General features: G+C 39.5%; 1 protein-coding gene and 1 pseudogene across 1 annotated transcript; both read left to right on the top strand.

Moving 5' to 3' along the window:
* Window positions 1-47: 47 nt before the first annotated feature.
* On the top strand, window positions 48-3,705 carry LOC139143173 (cytochrome P450 2U1 pseudogene; annotated as a pseudogene).
* Window positions 3,706-11,844: 8,139 nt separating this feature from the next.
* LOC139144611 (cytochrome P450 2F3-like) lies at window positions 11,845-17,864 on the top strand. The gene is made up of 3 exons (XM_070715321.1): window positions 11,845-12,259; window positions 15,547-16,539; window positions 17,169-17,864. Exons 1-3 carry the CDS (start codon window positions 11,917-11,919, stop codon window positions 17,345-17,347), a joined length of 1,515 nt encoding a protein of 504 aa, XP_070571422.1. The 5' UTR covers window positions 11,845-11,916; the 3' UTR covers window positions 17,348-17,864.
* The last annotated feature ends 974 nt before the right edge of the window (window positions 17,865-18,838 follow it).

The following is an 18,838-nucleotide window of genomic DNA, read 5'->3' as shown; positions in this document are numbered from 1 at the left end:
TTAACAGGGAAACTTTCAGATCGGCATTGCCAGACTAAAACTTATAATATTGTGTCCTTCCAGGAGTGATCTTTGCCAACGGACCACAGTGGAAGTTTAAGCGGAGGCTAATGTTGAGCTACCTCCGTTCATTTGGCATGGGGAAGTCTGTGATGGAGAGTAGGATCATTGAAGAATGCACATATCTGCTCCAGGAATTCGAAAAACACGACGGAGTGGCATTTGATCCTGTACAGACAGTATCAAATGCGGTGTCAAATGTCATATGTTCCATCCTTGTCGGAAATCGTTTTGATTATAGCGATTCGCGATTCAGAAACTGTCTCGCTGCTCTGGAGTCCATGTTCGGACTTGCGAAATTCTATCTTGGCTTGGGATTCATGAACTCTGGAACAGGTTGGCTCTGTGACCGCATCTTTGGCAAAGAGAACCTTCGTCACAACCAGGCTGTGTACAATGTATTTGGCCCTATAATAGAAGAGCATGCCGAAACATACGACTCTGATAATATGAGAGACTTCATTGACGTATTCCTTTGCGCAACCAAAGACATGGAGAAGGAATCTTCGGAAACATATGATGAAAAAGGTTTACCGTTTAAATACTACTATGTTTACTGCTTGATTCTAGACATGTTTGCTGCTGGAACGGAAACAACGTCAACCACATTGATGTGGGCATGGTTGCTCATGATGAAATATCCAAACATACAACATAAAGTACAGGAAGAGCTAGACCATGTGGTCGGGAAGGATCGGTTTCCGGAAATGTCTGATAGGCCAAACCTGCCCTACACTGAAGCCACCATCACTGAAGTCTTGCGCATTGCTAGCACTGTCCCGCTGTCTGTACCCCGTTGGACAGTGAATGACACACAACTGTATGGCTATGATATCCCTAAGGACACCATGGTATGGGCAAATATCTGGAGTGTACTCGTGAGCCAAAGTTGTGGTCGAACCCAGAAACATTTGACCAAGTCGTTTTCTTGATGCAAGTGGAACTTTCTCAAGATCAGATGTGTTTATTCCATTTGGAATAGGTAGGATTTATTTCACTTTCATGTTTCACCTAAGTTGTTAATCTGCGTTCACATCGTCCTCAGTTGTTTGTAACTTTCAAAAATTTGATAAGTTTCTACTAACCTAATTAAAAAAGAGTATGAATGGCACCGGCCCACTTACGCCGAAACGTGTTCGTTAAAGCTCTTCTAGAGCAATAGCGTTTTAACTTCCAATGTGACAAGCCTCTCATTTTTTCCTTGTTTACCATTGTCAGAATGTCAGCATCAACAATGGAATACTTATGCAGTATTTAAATTCAGCCGAGGGCTTTGTGCACTATAGAAATGCCCTTCGGGATACTTATGATTTACATGTGCTGAGTAAATAAGAGTGCCGAGTTGACAGGTATAATTGTCAATCATCAGGACTTGACTAACACCTTGTGTATACACATAACATGTAAATATGCCTATGGCATAATTTCTACTAGGTACCATACATTATGTAATCGTAGCATTTTATTTTTTATCTACAAGTAGGGAGAGAGGGAGCAGAGGGATGACGACTAACAATTTAGCATGTTTCAGTGAGCAGAGCAGCGTGCATACTTATGCTCACATGATACAGACCAAACCGATGTCAAAAGACAGTGACTTTTTCCTTTAAACGTGTCAGTCACCCATTCTGGATGTGATTATGTCGTGACAATGATTACATCAGTAGCACCGCGGTTTCCAGTTTTTACCTGCATAAAGAATCTGCTAAGAATCGTTCTTGTCTCATCTTTTCTCAGGTCCTCGTATCTGTATCGGCGAGCAGTTGGCCAAAATGGAGTTGTTCTTGGTATTTACGTCTATCCTGCAAAATTACATGCTCAAGTCCGACGAAAAGCATCCTTTACCAGATCTGGAAGGGCACGTCCACTTAACTTTACAGCCCCTACATATCATATGCGGGCAGTAAAGAGATAAATACTACGGTAACCTCACAATCCTATAGAACAATGCCTGTGAGAGAAAAAATAGAGACAACTAATTTTCCGAGATGAAAAGGAAAAATCCTCATGTTTTAGCATTTTTTAACATTTGAGTCTGATGTCAATCATATGTTCCAACATATTGAGATATGCTTTGCAGAATGTAAATAAAAAGCAGGGTTAGTTCAGTGGTTCATTATTATGCCACAATTCAAATATTATACACTTATGAACACAATAATTACTGTCTTCAGCTACCATCGGTCTTGCGCACCCCTCTTGTTATATTTTATCTCCAGACCGGACAGTAGCTACAGGTATTATTTTCATGTAATTGTCCGGTCTCTATGTCAACCTTTGAAGAGAGAGGCGAAAAATTCTGCCGCCATTCAATAGTGAGTCCAAAGTGTTTGTGCAGGCACTCCATCGGCAAGAGGAGAATAAATTGCATCTCTGTGACATTTTATTTACGCGTGTCATTGCACCCGTCGGTGGAAATGGGAATTTGTTCAAAGAAACGTGTTCGTGTAGAAAGTATACACATGACGTAAACAAGTGTCACGATTGCTTCTTTATGGTCTATAAGTCGAGAGGTATCGGTGGGGGATCGTAATGCTTTCAGTAACTGAAGCTGACACCAAGTTGTCGGTTATGTGCACCACTTTAAATCTTTATAGCTAAACAGCCACAGAGACGACTCCAAAGTAAGCTCTACAATGTCTGTACCAGCTCGGTTTTACTCTTTTCGTAATAACGCTACAACTGAAATTGTTTCCAAATCTACATATTGAAATGAATGCTTAAGACTTGTTACTTTAATAACATAAGAACCGGAAGAATGTAAAATGCCAAAACTAAAGATTAAGCTAAAGACAGCATTAAGCTATTCTAAAAAGGCAGAGCTTTGTTGACGGCGTTAGTTATGATTAAAGCGACACATCATTCAACATTCTCAAGATGTCCAATGAACTGTCCCGTTTGCAGACATCTAGGGTTGCAACTATATCACTAGTATAGAACATATAACAATAGCAAGTTTATATAAGAGATTGCGCAAGAGAATTCTCAGCTTTGACCATTCGAGAAACGCCAGACATCACGTGGATATCACCTTACGCCAAACATGGAAAGGGCATGGCACTCGTTACACTCTCCAACCTTTTTAATAACCAGTGTCCTCGCTTGTCATAATCTAAATTCACATGTATAGAATATATAACAATAGCGAGTTTATATAAGAGATTTCGCAAGAGAATTCTCAGCTTTGACCATTCGAGAAACGCCAGACATCACGTGGATATCATCGTACACCAAATGTGGGAAGGGCGTGGCACTCGTTAGACAAGAGCAAAATCAGTCAAAATGCCAAAACTCTGGAACTACTTTCTAGATTTGGTAATGTTTCGTCATGGGTACCTTGCATTAATTTTATGCAAATGTAATCATTTTATGGGTAAATGTATTACTTTCTATTTTGAAGAATATTTTGTCATTTTTGTAAGGATATCATCTTCAGAACTGTTTGTCCTTGAAGTATGGTGCAGATGTTAGTTGGATGACCTGGTATCAATTTGCTCAAATTATAATGAAATCTATAATGTAACATATTAAAGGCTATTTTGTTGGGGTTTTTTGGTCATCAAATCACATGTTTTGAAAACTACAGATTCGACTGCTGTGCTTTTGGTACACTGATCACTATGGATGACCTAATTTAGATGTGTGTAAAATGTGGTGAAATCTGCAATGTAGTATTTTTATGAATTTTTGTGATTTTCAGTCAATAAATCATATGCATCGAACTACTCGTCTGATAGCTTTGGAATTGGCATTGAAGTTTCTTGAAATTACCACGTTCAGATGTCTTCAAAATGTGATGAAACAGAAATTTGTATTTGAAGTACATCTATGCTAATTTTGGTTTAAAAGTCTTATTGTTCAAAACTATTCGTCAGACGTCTTTAGAACATTTTGATGCAAATCTGTTGTGGTGACATAGTTTAGATATGTGTAAATTGGGATGGAATTTGCAAAGTGTGTAAGACTTGTACGGGAAGAGCATGGCCCTTTACTGAAGGCAAACGACAAAATTTTGACCATACTTATGATATTCCGGAGTGTCATACGTTCTGTGCGCCCAGCTGTTTCCTGTATATAAACATCAACACGTACACCTAGCTGTAGGTAATTCCGGTGACAGTGAAAACATGATTCGTATTTTAACATGTTAATTATATATATATATATATATATATATATATATATATATATATATATATATATATATATATTATATATTATTTCTAGAAGTATACAGATGTTCTCTTGGGAAAGTAACAAAAACACACACACACACACACATATATAAATATATATATATATATATATATATATATATATATATATATATAGTAATAGTAGCCACGTCCGTTATTTACCATTAAAACATTAGAAATATTTTGACAATAGAAATGCAAGCCAAGGACACGTGATGCACAGACAAATAGGAGAACTTGGATTTAGATGTTGCATTTTGGCCCTACCTTTCAGAAATAAAGTACATTGACTTTGTTTCAATCTCGGTGAACCTCTTCATAATTTACTACCCTTGAAATCTAATCATAGCCAAGCCAGTTCCTGATCAGGCTAATGTTGTCGAAATCAGAACAGTGTGATCTCGCCATTTCATGACACAATATGGTGGAGAATCCATGTGTCAATCTTGATCGCAACCAAGCCGGCTTCCACGACTGTAGAATACAGCACATCTTCTCTTTTTATGAAGTGAATATTTCAATTGATAGTAGCTATGCCTTAAGTACCAGTAAATCTGATCAAAAGTAATAAAGACGGAATGACAAAGGAAATGAATGTTGTTGACGATGACAATTGATAATCTGACAATACTGTGTAAAGGTACTTATTCCACGACATGTTACACCTTTTGTTTTACATGTGTACCTATCTAGTTCCGACTTTGCAAGTTTTTTCCCTTTTGTTTTACATGTGTACCTATCTAGTTCCGACTTTGCAAGTTTATTCCCGCTGAATGTCAATTCCTTAAACTAATTTGTTTTCTGTGTATAATCTCACCAGGTGTGTGCACCACTCTAGAGTGGTTCTAAGAGATTGATGCTGCATTTGCGTTTCTTATGGCTGTAAGCTTCTGGCGCAAATGCAGTTAAAAGTAGGACATTTTGAAAAAAGAAGTTTTTGTCTTTAAGGAGAATTTGCTTCTTGGACAGAGATATTCTTATTTTCAAAGTTTCAATACACAACTTGGTCTACAACTTGCGAGGGGCGGCTAATTAGAAGCTCGTATAGCAAGTTGATTTTTCTCCGGGTAATTTTTGTTAAATTCAAAAGATTAATGTTCTCCCGTAGTGTTAACAGATGCATGGTGGTCATTTCAAATATCGGGAAAACAGTTGTTTATCTGTCGCTCTCGTACCAACTTTTAAAAGATTAGCCCTGACTCTTATGCTCGATATTGAAAAAGAAATGAACAGATTTAAAGTTCCCTCAGTAGAAAGTTTGAGCTTTGGTTTAAGTCTTTCAATTTCGAGGTGTGCTCTTCTTTATGTCACGGACAACGGAAAAGACTTAACAAACTAAACTAAATTTAAACGAAATGCATATACAGACTCACATAGTACATTCTCTTTTTAATGCATAATGAATAATACAAATTTTCAGCAAAACATGTAAATCTGCATTTCTTTTTTAATTTGAAATAAGTTTAAATAGTGTATGATTCGTGGTAGACATTCATTTCTGAGGATGCAATATGAGTATTTAAGGACAGGAAAATTTGTTTTCGATGGTGAAGAACGTTCCCAAAGGCAAAATGCAAGCATGAATACCTCGGAATCACGAGGTGAACCGATCAACTTCCTATCTTCCGTGAAGAGGGAGATGTAATACTAGTTCCAGTAAGTTTTTTTTTGTATCGACTTGTACACATAAACTTTGGTTTCGATGTTGCTCACATATGAGTTACATACCATATCTCAGTAAATATTGACAGATGAAATGATTACATGTGTGTGCTTCTTCTTACCAGGGTATAACCTCGACATCACCGACAAACGTTGTAGTCAAGAATACATGTACGTATGATTAGAGTAGATCACACCGGTGTGGTGACAAGGCAAATTGTCTCTTGCTGCGAGGGCACATAAACCTATGTATATAGGCAATATTCTTATTACATGCCTCTCCACCAGCATTAAACAGATTTTAACGAAGGTCAAACTAGAAGTGCGCGCATGCTATTTTACACCTAGCGTTAAGTGTCTACTTTGACGTCGAAAACATCGAAAGGCTTCACCGGACCTGGTAACTATGGAAACCGGTAAATACATCGTTCACACGGCCCGCTAACTCCCGGATGTTCCTATTGAAATCAATGCATTGATTTTCACTCAAATCGAGGCATGCAATAAATATATATACAATGTCAAACCGTGCATCATACTGTTATATGTAAATGAACCTTCTGTCACCACAAAATAACAAACAACTACAACAAGGCTCTCTTCGGCCGACACAAGTCGTCATGGCAGTGCATAAATACCAAATTTTTGGCGTTTGCCCATATTTCAAGCTGCTGATACGGTACTAAGCGTTCACATTCTGGGGTGCCTGTACAGACACTTCAAACCCTTTGTGGCGTGATGGAAATGTTTTCAATTCTTCCTCCAAAGGGTTGACAACAATGCACACGGATGTTCACATTTTTACAGGAAAGAAGGAAAGAAAGTACAGCTCCTATAGGTTGCCGACGAAAGTAGCAAAAATTGTTTCATTTTAGTTTTCGTAAGTCCAGAAAAAGCAAAATTTCAATTTTACATCACTGCCATGAATATGACATACACACACTTTAAAGCCCCAGTATTTGTAACTTTTAACCTTTTTTATGTTCGAAATTACATATTATTCTCTTACATCCATCGTGAAATGTTGTTCAGTAAAGAAATAAGCCAAATTTGTGCTCTTGTAGTGACATGCAAACGCTAAATATTGCCCGATCGAGTTGGATTGCCGCGTGGGTTTGTTGACAACTGTAGGCTGTGCACGTGATCGAGAACGCCGATACTGATGACATCATCGAGCCTGCAACATTCCTGGGGCCTTGCCATGCCACGCCACACTGCCTGGGTAATCGCCCATGGTCGCCGGCTGAACGACCTGCGAATGGTTTTATTTTGTTCTTCTCCGTTCAAATACGTACTGCTACTGTGTTTCAGAGGATACAGAACTTTGGCTGAGGAGGCTGACATTCTATTCTGGTACAGTGTGCGTGATATACGGATTATTCAAACTGCAGTCGGCAGTGCACCGATGCGCACCCTGCAGTTGGTCACTCAGAACTCCGGGTACCGATGTAAAATCAAGACGACACTATATTCACTTGGCTCACTTCTGTAGGCAGATACCTATCAAAATTGAGTAACTTGAAGTAATAAATTTCAGCTGATTGTCGCTTTAGCGGCAACGTGATTGCGAAATCGAAGCAACATAGTTTGGCAATGTATGGTAGGCTGTCGAATGCAGTGAACGTGATGGCCTTTGGCAGCAAGTAAGGGAACCGTCAGTATTTACGACCTGGGGGTCATTCAAAAATTGAAAGTTATAAGGGGGTGCTCAAAATGTTTTTTCTTTGTCTTACTCTGTCCTAAATGAAATAATGACTAGTTAATTATATATATTTTACTCTGATACATATTAAATAAACAGAAAAAATACTCTAACATTACAAATAAATATCAACTAGATGAAGGAAGGCAAAAACCTACAAGTAGGTGCTACTACTAGCAATACTTATTATGAAAGACAAGATAGTGACGATGAGAATGATATCGTTGTTCATGTACGCAATGGCACCAGCGACAGTAAAGGTGAGGATCAACACTGGTGATGATGATGTCACACACTAGTTTTCTGCAGTCGTTACCAGGGTTGGAAGGAGAGGCTGGGTCATGGAGAAATCTTCTCGACTGATATCACTATAAGTGCACAGGATCTAGGACAAAACTGAACTGTTGTGAATTCATCCTTTATATTATCATAGAAATGTATATTTTATTTGACTTGAGTTCAACAACCATTTGGACATTAAAGCATACCATAATGACATGCTACCCATCCAGATTTAGCAATACTATATGGTCGGAGACTGCTTATTAGGTGAGCTTTTATATCTACATATTGTTACATGGGCTCAGGTAAGCCAAACTTTCTGTTAGAGAGGGGGTTACTCAAAGTCATGGTTGGCTGGGATGTGACTCAAAATTTCGGAGTTTCTAATGTAATTCCTCCGACCCCCAGGTCGTAAATAATGACGGCTCCCTAAACAGCTGTGAACGCCCGAGTCAGAACGATCGGGACCAGTTTACGCACCGCTGTATCTCAGCGACAATTTAGAAAACAATGGAGCTACTGCTAAGAAATTTACAGACTCTTGGCTCTTGATGCATCAGTTACTGAGCTTTTATACTGGTAAAAAGGCATTCTGAATACAGCGGTAAATTTCCTCCCAAACGAGAAAGGATAACACGCGGGCATTCTGCAATGGACGCTGTCAATTTTACCTTGCTGCAGGCCCCACACCAATCTCGGCCCGCCCGCCCGCTGCACTTGTACAGTCTACTACCTCCATGTAGTACAGCCTTACAGGACTAGTAGCCGGCCAAACATACAAAAAACAACGTCACAGTGTAAAATCCGTAGGTCAGAACCGTTGATCATAAATTTTCAGAACCAGTGATGTTTAAAAGTTTTGTATTGATCACTTCATTTAGGTTTATGTGAATGACTTTCTCATCGAGCTGCGTCTGTAATTGTCCCGGGCATTGTCCATGCTAATTTGGGGCCTGCCTAAGCTCCCTCCGATCGTCTGTAGACTACAGCCAAACTCACAGTCCTGTGCAAATTGTACAGTTGTGAAAGTCAGATATATGTATAATGAACTTTATACAAAAATATATAAACAACAGAATCAAACCAAGAGGTTAGTTTGCTGTCGGGCCGGGTGCGCAGGGGACGACTTTGCAGTGAGGCCGGGATCTCTCTTGTGTTCGAACTTCTAAGCTTCTATGCCTGGAGCTCCATCGCATCGCTGCTAGCCGATAATTGTACTACTGTAGTCCTTGTGAGGATTAGATACCCGTTACGTTCGATATTATTTTGAAATACTTTTAAATTTAATAAGTAAGACTTTTGTACTGCATTCAAGATATAATTTTTCCTTTCTGAGCGTTTTCAATTACGCCGTACGGCAACGATATGCGAAGTTGATAGGCTGTGTTGCCTGTAGCGTAGCCTGGCCGTACACAAAACTTCGTTTGAGTAGACGGAGCAGAATCAGTCCCGTCATTTATTTTAAACGAAATTTTCATTATACTCCATAATGGAAGAAACGACTAGTTCAATGATTACAATGGTGAAGTGTTGAATTTTTATTCATATATGTTTTCTCTCTCAATTCATTCAGCAAACTTGATCTCCTCCGTATCATCGGTCACAGCGCGCAGTGCCTTGCATGAAGCTTACAATCGACTGCCTCCGTCTTTAGTTTAGCTGTTCAAGAGGTTTGTTTGCACGGCTCATTATAGTCGGAACAATCTGTAAACACTTACATATTTATATCTTTCCGGTATTTCACTCAACTTTCGCGCGTTTTTAGCTGAGTCTCCAGTTTCGATGGACCAAACCTTTTCGAAGAGTGTATGGTTTCTACGGACGCCACAGTAAAACTTGCGTAGATGTGGTTGAGCATGCGCGGTGGTGTGATTACGTTCGTTTCGTGTGTCAACAAAGCTGACTTCTGGTCCGGACAAGAAGTCATTTTTCACTCCTTTTACTGTTAATCGTGAGGCGGGCTAGGCATGCAAACCATGCGATTCAGTATTAAATATGGTCTACTTTCACATACTGAGGATGTCATTTTAATCAAAAATATGAAAAAAATTGTTAAAAGTTACAAATACTGGGGCTTTAATAACAAATACAATATATTGCAGTACTCAGAAGAAAAGTACGTCTTACCTGTTCCTATTGGCATGAACAAATCTGATCTTGAAAAAGTACCTCTTAGCTCCTGCATCAAGAAAATGTCAGGGGTCAAATGTTTCTGGGTTCGACCACAATTTTGGCTCACGAAGTACACTCCACATAGGCCACACCACGGTGCCGTTTGGGATATCATAGCCATAGAGTTGTGTTTTGATTGGTGCTGAATGCGATGAGAGTTGCCACTCAGAGAGTATAGTTAGACTACTGCTCCGCAGTAACGTTAGGAACTTGACGGAAATTACAGGGGAGAAGGCAGGTGGTTTTGGGGGTGGGTCACAATTTTTCGCACAAGCATTTTTGAAGGGTCATCAGATTTTACTCATGGCTTTTGGGGAGGGTCACCATTTCTTGCGCAACTATTAGAAGCCAAGATATGGCTGATAAGCTTATAGCGCTTCGTCCATAAATATCAAATCACAATACATGTTAGTCTATCGGGCTAACTATTAACAATTTTCCCCTACAAAACAAGCTATATCTGGAATTTATATAATTTTGATAAGTTATGTAAAGGTAATTTGCTTGGAGAAGGAGATAAAAAGAGCATGTATATGTACAAGGAATTTGTTTTTAGATTTCATCGAAAATTTCTATATACTGCACATGGGAGTCTATGAAAAAACTATGAACATATTTCGAATTAAAAACTAGCAATATATTTTGTTCGTTTATAGACATTGAATCATTGATAAAATGTACTTGATTAAAATAGGATGGTTACAAGTGCATATGTGTACAAGAAATTTGATTTTGGAATTTTACCGATACAAATTTCACCATTCATTGTAGTCTTTGAGAAAACTATGCATATATTTTAGTAATGCTAACCTTACTAAATCTGTGCTTTTATAAGTGTTTGGCAATTGATACAAATATTCTTGATCAGGATAGGGTGTTTGAAAGCAATTCACCTCTCATTGTAGTCTCGGGGTAAACTTACATTTTCCCCAACAAACCTTGCTATATCTGTGCATTTATAGGTCAAAGAAAGTTTCTTAATAAGTTTTTTGACAGACAATAACAATGCTCTCTGCTATAGCCCTTTTTATTTTGAATGGCCAATTGTCCTGCAAGTAGTTGATACAATTATTTGTTGTATAATGTGCTCTTTTTCCATTGAATTATTTGAAAAAAATCCTTGCATAAAAGGGATTATTTCACAGGCAAAAAGTATTCTTTTAAAGCTTAATGGTCAAATGAGAAATTAAATTTAAATTAAGACATTATTGATACGGAACTTGACACGCAGGGAAGTCACTTTTTTGCGCTTTGAAATTGGGGAGGGTGACTACTTTTTGCGCAAATGCTTTATAAGGGTCGCTATTTTTTGTGCAGCGTCTTTTTGAAAAACACCGCCCCCTCCCTGTAATTTCTCTCCAGTCCCTTATGTGAATGACGACTCCATATTATAAATATGTGGATGAACAGAGGATCGCTCTCTTCACTCGCGCCTGTAGATGTTGAATCAACTTTTAATATCAACATTTTAATTTTTGCCGGACTTGAACGGAACAATTTTTGCAGCTCAATTGTGTAACACGTAGCCAAAAAATTGGCGGGTTGTCACTCAAACCTAAGACTATTCTGTGAGGGTGAATGGCTGCGAGGACTAAAACGTCTGCCGGAGAAGCTGTGGCGAATAGATTTCAAGGAAGTCAATGTGGTTATTTTGAAGGAAGAAAGGCCACTTAAGTGACGTAAATAAATGTAATATAATGACCTAGGGGAATTTTACATTAACAGATGAACTAGGGAGTCCCCATTGAAGTGTCACAGTAAAGGGGACAGCTTTGGAGGTGTCAAGGGGGTTGTCGAAGAACTGAGTTTGGCACGGGAAAAATAATATCTTTGTCGGTGAAAATGTATGGTATGCTCGATCTGACAACATTCCTTGTGGCCATCACGACGTTCATGCTAGGGTACTGGCTTTCCCAGAAACTGTTCGCAAAAGACCGAAACCTTCCACCCGGTCCCCCAAGTCTGCCGTTGGTCGGCAATCTTTTCACAGTCGCCGGCAAAAGGCCGTTGGCTGCTTTACGTGATTTGGCAGCCAAATACGGCGATGTCTTTACAATACGACTAGGTTCACAGTTAGTTCTCATCCTGAACAGCCATGAAGCGGTCAGGGAGGCTCTTGTTAGGAAGGCAGACGACTTCGTCGGCAGACCTGTCTTCCCAGCCACAGTGGGAACCCTGAATAATGGTAAGTTAACAATCTACTACTGCAAATCGACGGAAACGCCTTGCATCTTTCAATAGGTTGTGTTTAAAGAATTCTGAAAAATTATCAGGATACCATTTCATAAAAAAATCAAATGGCATGAATACCGCTCATCGAGTATGACATAGGCTTAAGGGATATTGGGTTCGACGCCATCTTTGTTCGATTCTTTTAGGGACATGACAGCATTAAGGGGGGCGGTGTTTGTTAGGGGTGGGTCGCAATTTTTCACTCAAGCATTTTTGAAGGGTAATGAAATTACACGCATGCCGTCGCGGAAGGGTCACCAAGGCAAGATGTGGACGACATAGTGCTTTGTCAAATCATATTTTGAACCCCCCCCCCCTTTGTAATTTCTGTCCAGTCCCTTAGGAACAAAAAGCATATCTCTAGCCAAATTGAGGAAATTGCATTGTAAATGATATTTCGATTTGCTAACAGAGGGCATGTAATTGCTGTTCTCGCTTCCATTAGATCATTAGCAAGCATAATGATAGGACAAATCCGTTAAGGGCCCTCTGCTTTATTGGTTACTTATTTGGCTGCTTGTATAGTAAATGGAGTGCAAAGTTCAGTGAACTTGTAAAGGGGGACCACTGAGCAGGAAGCAGCCCTCCATAGTCGACATAAAGTCACATTTTATTCATAATTTAGGTCCATGATAATTTCCCTGGCTTTTATGCCACACAGTTTAAAACATGGGACTTTTGGCAAGCGTATCGATGGTGGGCCATCCGCAGGCAACAAGGCCAAAAAGAAGTGTACATATAAGATAGTATGGAAGGCAGAGTTGCAAATCTAAATCTCCTACAATTTTGCCATGCTTTACTACAATATGACACAAAACTAGTTCAATAATTATTTCCATTCAAGGTAATACACTACCAGGTCCATGGGACATTTGTGATTTACAAATTTATTAAGTAGGACCATCCTGAACCACTGATAGTTAGTGGTGGTACCAGGTGTCCGGAATGGGTAAGCGTACACTGCTAGCATGCTACATTCGTCAGGATTGGTCCCAAAATTGTCTAAATATTGTATGAAGTGATACAGTATATGAATCACTGTAATAAGTCAAAGCCGGGAATGCTGTCGCTAATCATTTGAGTGACCGAAGTGTCATATTTGGCCACAATGTCGACATATCCACCATAGAACTTTTTGAAAGTCCTAACGAGTCTTTTTGTTGTGTATCCCTGTCTCACTAGTTTTGATGCCAATGAGCTGTGTCTCAGTTGAAAATCAGCATAGGAATCACAAGCCCTACAATATCTGAGAAGTTGAGACACGTACACACCATAAGCAGGTGCAGACGGAATATTACTTGACAAGTGGGGATAATTTATGATTTCAAAATCGAAATCATCCCTTTTGTCATGCAGCTTAGTGTGTAGCCCATAAGTACCCACTTGTAGGAACAGATCAACAATAGCTACCTGCACTCTGGAGCAACTCGTTTTCATTTGCATTTTTGAAACATTTTTGAGGTTCCTTCCTGACGATCAGCTTTTTCGAATCGCGTTCTGACGAACACCGTGATAAAATCTGAGAGAAATGAGTAAATCATAATGACTGAGAAAGACTTCAACATTGATGACGAAAAAAGAATGCTCCTTTAATATAAAAGAATTTAAAAATACCATTACTAATAAAGGTTAACAAACCCAGACTTAGGCCTAATAGTCGAGCATAGTTCGTTGACTGGGACAGAAAATCTCGGTAAAACGGCCCCGTGCACGTGATAACAGAAGATATACGATATATTAACGTTGAGAATTTAAAGTTGCTCGTCAGTTGCATGGAGTAAGGAATAGCATTACTAATAAAGGTTAACAAACTCGGACTTAGGCCTAATAGTCGAGCATAGTTCGTTGACTGGGACAGAAAATCTCGGTAAAACGGCCCCGTGCACGTGATAACAGAAGATATACGATATATTAACGTTGAGAATTTAAAGTTGCTCGTCAGTTGCATGGAGTAAGGAATAGCATTACTAATAAAGGTTAACAAACCCGGACGTAGGCCTAATAGTCGAGCATAGTTCGTTGACTGGGACAGAAAATCTCGGTAAAACGGCCCCGTGCACGTGATAACAGAAGATATACGATATATTAACGTTGAGAATTTAAAGTTGCTCGTCAGTTGCATGGAGTAAGGAATAGCATTACTAATAAAGGTTAACAAACCCGGACGTAGGCCTAATAGTCGAGCATAGTTCGTTGACTGGGACAGAAAATCTCGGTAAAACGGCCCCGTGCTCGTGATAACAGAAGATATCCGATGCATTAACGTTGAGAATTTAAAGTTGCTCGTCAGTTGCATGGAGTAAGCAATAGCATTAAAATTTAACAGAGACACACACGGCGCACCACTACTTCTAAATGTTAAAGGGAAATTTGGCCAGTATCGAAGTGTAAAGAGCCTACTTTACTGATGGCATGCATCGGGGAGACAACATACATTTTTCCATGCGTCCAAATCATGCTGTTGTTGGTCAAGTGGCCAGTGGCAAAAGAGTTCGCCATTGTGCTCTATGCTAATTACGCTCTATGCTAATTAAAAGGTGATGTAGGTCACGAGTTCTTTAGACTTTAGATAGTGTATGATGGTAGTGACTGTTTTCCCAAGAGAGTTCACAAAGAGATGGCGGCCATTTTGAATTTGAGACGTCGGTAAACATGAGGTCATTAGCTTTGAATATTGCCACACTGGTTCCTAGGGATGACCTAGCTTAGATGGGTTCACGCACATTGTGGTGAAAACTGCCAAGTAATATTCCTAGAAAATATTTTGTTATTTCATGCAACTTTTGATAACCAAGTTCAAATGTCAGTCTTCAAATTGTGATGAAATCTAAAAGTTTTCAGTCGAAGAATATTTCTGTTAATTTTGGCAAAACATCTTATTATTCAAGTAGCACGTGCCCCGAAATTGAAACTCAAACTTTAGCTTAAATTTTCCGCAAGAATTCCATTTTGAAATCAAGAATAAAAATTTGGATTGCAAAATTTGGCACTAGAGAAACAAATTACTCAATACTTACCGACTCTGAAATTCAAAATAGCCACCTTCCCTGTGTTAACTCAATGGGGAAAATTAAATTTTCGATTTTCACAAAAGGAAGCCGTCCAAAATTATATTACCTTTAATACGAGCTTCATAATGAGTCCGAACAAGTGGTAGACAAACCAGAAGTGTGAGAGTCCAAATATCTGCTCGTAGACGCATTCTATCTTAAATAACATAGAAAGTTGATTACATTTTAGGCATGGTCTTTTCAAACGGGTCCATGTGGAAGTTCAAGCGCAGGCTGTTGCTTCGTTACCTTCGAACCTTCGGTATGGGAAAGTCGTCGATGGAAAAGAGGATAATCGAGGAATGCAAACACCTGCTCCATGAATTCGGAGAACACGAAGGCCAGCCTTTCGATCCGGCCAAGCAAGTCTCGAACGCGGCGTCCAACATCATATGCTCCATCGTCGTGGGCCGGCGATTCGAATACAGCGATTCGCGCTTCAAAACGTGTCTTGCGGCGCTGGAGTCCCTGTTCCAACTTGGCAAAATCTTTCTCGGTGTCGGGTTCATGAACTCGCTGGCTGGAAAGATGTGCGATTACGTCTTGGCGAGATCTAATTTCAAGTGTCACACGATCATTTATGAGGTGTTTGAGCCATTTATAGAAGAGCACGCGGAAACGTACGACCCCGATGATATGAGAGACTTCATTGACGTGTTCCTTAGCGTCACTAAAGAATGGGAAAGTGAAGTCTCGGTGAAATCAGACGAAAGCGTAGGCGAGAGGGGTATGCCGTTTAAATACTACTATATTTACTGTTTGATTCTAGACATGTTTGCAGCTGGAACAGAAACGACCTCAACCACTCTGATGTGGGCCTGGTTGCTCATGATGAAGTATCCAGACGTGCAATATAAAGTACAGGAGGAAATTGACCGCGTTGTCGGGAAACACCGCTTCCCGGTCATGTCCGACGGCCACGATTTACCCTATACGGAAGCTACTGTCGCCGAGGTGTTGCGAATCGCCGGGACCGTACCACTGTCAGTGCCCCACTGGACCGTCAATGACACCTCGCTGTTCGGCTATGACATCCCCAAGGACACCATGGTGTGGCCAAACTTGTGGAGTGTGCTCCGTGAACCGCAACTCTGGTTGGATCCCGAAAAATTCGACCCTACCCGCTTTATCGATTCTCAAGGTGCTTTCTCCAAGCCGGACACGCTCATACCATTCGGCACAGGTAAAATGCAATTACACCATACTCATTGGTGTACAACAACGGTAACATTCAATGTTTATGCAAGATATATTAACGCTAAATCTATCAAGAGTCCATTTATATGAATCTGGTGCGCACGAGATATTATCTCGTGCGCACAAGAATTTCTTTTTCCTCTTTGAACAATGTCCCTTATAGGCTTTCATACACATTCGGAGCAGTTGTGATCTATTGTGTTTTTTGGTGGGGTTGTGGTTTATTGCTGAAAAAATAAAATGATTTGTCTCAATGCGGTATCCCTTTGCAAAGTACAAGGTTACATTTTCCATCACCTTGTTTCTTAAAATTTTGACATTACTATCAAAATTTTATTAGCGGGTTGTTTTATTATGATCTAGAGAAATGAGAGAGGTAAAATAAAAATAGTAGATTAAATATAGATGTTGAGGGTTTAATATAATGTTGAAATGAAAGGTTTTCTTGACTTGCGATATCAAGTAATGGCTGACCAAGTAGGATAAATTTTCTGATAATAGAAGTTCACCAACACAAGGTCGAGGTGATATTTCATCTCATCCTAGCTCAATACTATACTTCCTACAAACATTCAGACAATACTGAAACCTATTCATCATCTCCTCTTGTTTCAGGACCTCGCATCTGCATCGGAGAGCAGCTGGCAAAGATGGAGTTGTTCTTGACATTCACGTCTGTTCTTCAAAATTACAAACTGGAATCGGACGAAAAGTGGCCCCTACCCGATCTGGAAGGGCAAATTCATATGACCCTGCAACCAAAGAAATACAAAATGAGGGCGATAAAAAGATAAACATATGTTTTTGAGGAGCTTTGTGACGACTATCCTTGGCCTGGGATAACTACCCATGAAGCCTGAGAAGGGCTTGTTTTCGGTCGCAGCTTGCCTGTTTTCCGCCGCACACGGCAGAAAATGACATTGATAAAATTTGTTTCAAACAATAGCTCTGTCAATATATCAAAAGAATAATCGTCAATATATCTAAAGAATAATCTACTGATGAATATGAATCCCACTGAACAATGAAAAGTGCATACTATTATTGAAATCATTGGTAATGGACGTGAACATACTTGGATTATCCATAGTCCCTGATTTGATTTCTTGTTAAATTCATCCCCCATACAGCAAGCACAACATTATCGATCGGTTTGAATTTCAAACATAGGTAGATTTCTGAGGTAGTTTGCTTCTCTACGCTTAATCCGAATGTTTACGGTTTGCAAAAGTGACCTTGATTTTCATTCTTGATTATGAAAGAGCAGAATTTAACCTTCCCTTGAGTAAAGTATGATCAAAGTTTGAAATATTCAGTTTGGATTTGTGGTTTACTTGGCCGTAACCCTAATATACATGACGTCATTGTACACAAGGCGTTACCTGCCTTCCAGCATCGTCCCTTCTGTCATGCATAATTATAGTAAAGCGCGTCGCGAGCAGTGGGCCCGGAAAGTAAAGGACTTATCAGCTAGTCCTTGGTGTACCTTGGTTGAATTGTGTGAGCTCAGCGACAAGGTCTTGAAAGCGAGACTACACCAAAGTGATGCAATGATACACTCCCTGTCAGTGAATTGAAATCATTCTAATTTGCTTTGTGTACCAAACCTAAAAACCGTAGTTCTGTGTCGTTCATTATTTTTGTGGGACCCGATGTCAAGGTCATAACACCCATTTCGAACAATACCATTTTTGATGTAAAATATACGTTCAATGATTAGTAAAATGGGAAAATTGACCGCGGCATTTTATTTGTCTTGTGGAATGGCACGTCACTGGCCCCTGGTGAATAATTAAAGTGTCCACCGTCAGAAAATATGTACTGAGATAATGATTAGCTAAAGTCATGGAGAACTGTGAAGAGATTGAAGCAAATTCGTTTCACCACGGGCCTAACTGTTACACAAATGAAATTTCCATAGGAATCATTTTTTGCCAATTTTACAATTCAAGTCACAGAAAATGTTTCAGTCTTTGATAAAATACTCAAAGGCTTGCCGTCTTCAATTTCAGAATCATATCAGAGTACGGTGATTGTGATTGGTAAAATATATGATGATGAAATCCTTATTTTCACTGCATCTCATTGCTTATTACATCATAGTAAACCAATGCTACATCGTTATGTACTGGATAAATACACGTTATTACTTCGTCGCGATGGGCATTCTTCTCGATAACGCGAACCTACAAACAGTCATTTTTAGCGTTCCTGTATACAGAACGACATCTTTGCCAGTAATGACTGATTTCGGAACCCTCTAAATATCCCTCGGGGCGTAGGAT

The sequence above is a fragment of the Ptychodera flava genome, chromosome 11 (assembly GCF_041260155.1).
Source record: "Ptychodera flava strain L36383 chromosome 11, AS_Pfla_20210202, whole genome shotgun sequence".
In the NCBI taxonomy this organism is placed as follows: domain Eukaryota; kingdom Metazoa; phylum Hemichordata; class Enteropneusta; family Ptychoderidae; genus Ptychodera; species Ptychodera flava.
This window is presented reverse-complemented; position numbering and strand designations above follow the sequence as displayed.

Excerpts from the sequence above, each read along its gene's own strand:
- LOC139144611 (XM_070715321.1), top strand. The coding sequence starts at position 11,917 with ATGTATGGTATGCTCGATCTGACAACATTCCTTGTGGCCATCACGACG. Across the intron at positions 12,260-15,546 it reads AGTGGGAACCCTGAATAATG|GCATGGTCTTTTCAAACGGG; the intron begins GTAAGTTAACAA and ends ATTACATTTTAG. Across the intron at positions 16,540-17,168 it reads GCTCATACCATTCGGCACAG|GACCTCGCATCTGCATCGGA; the intron begins GTAAAATGCAAT and ends CTCTTGTTTCAG.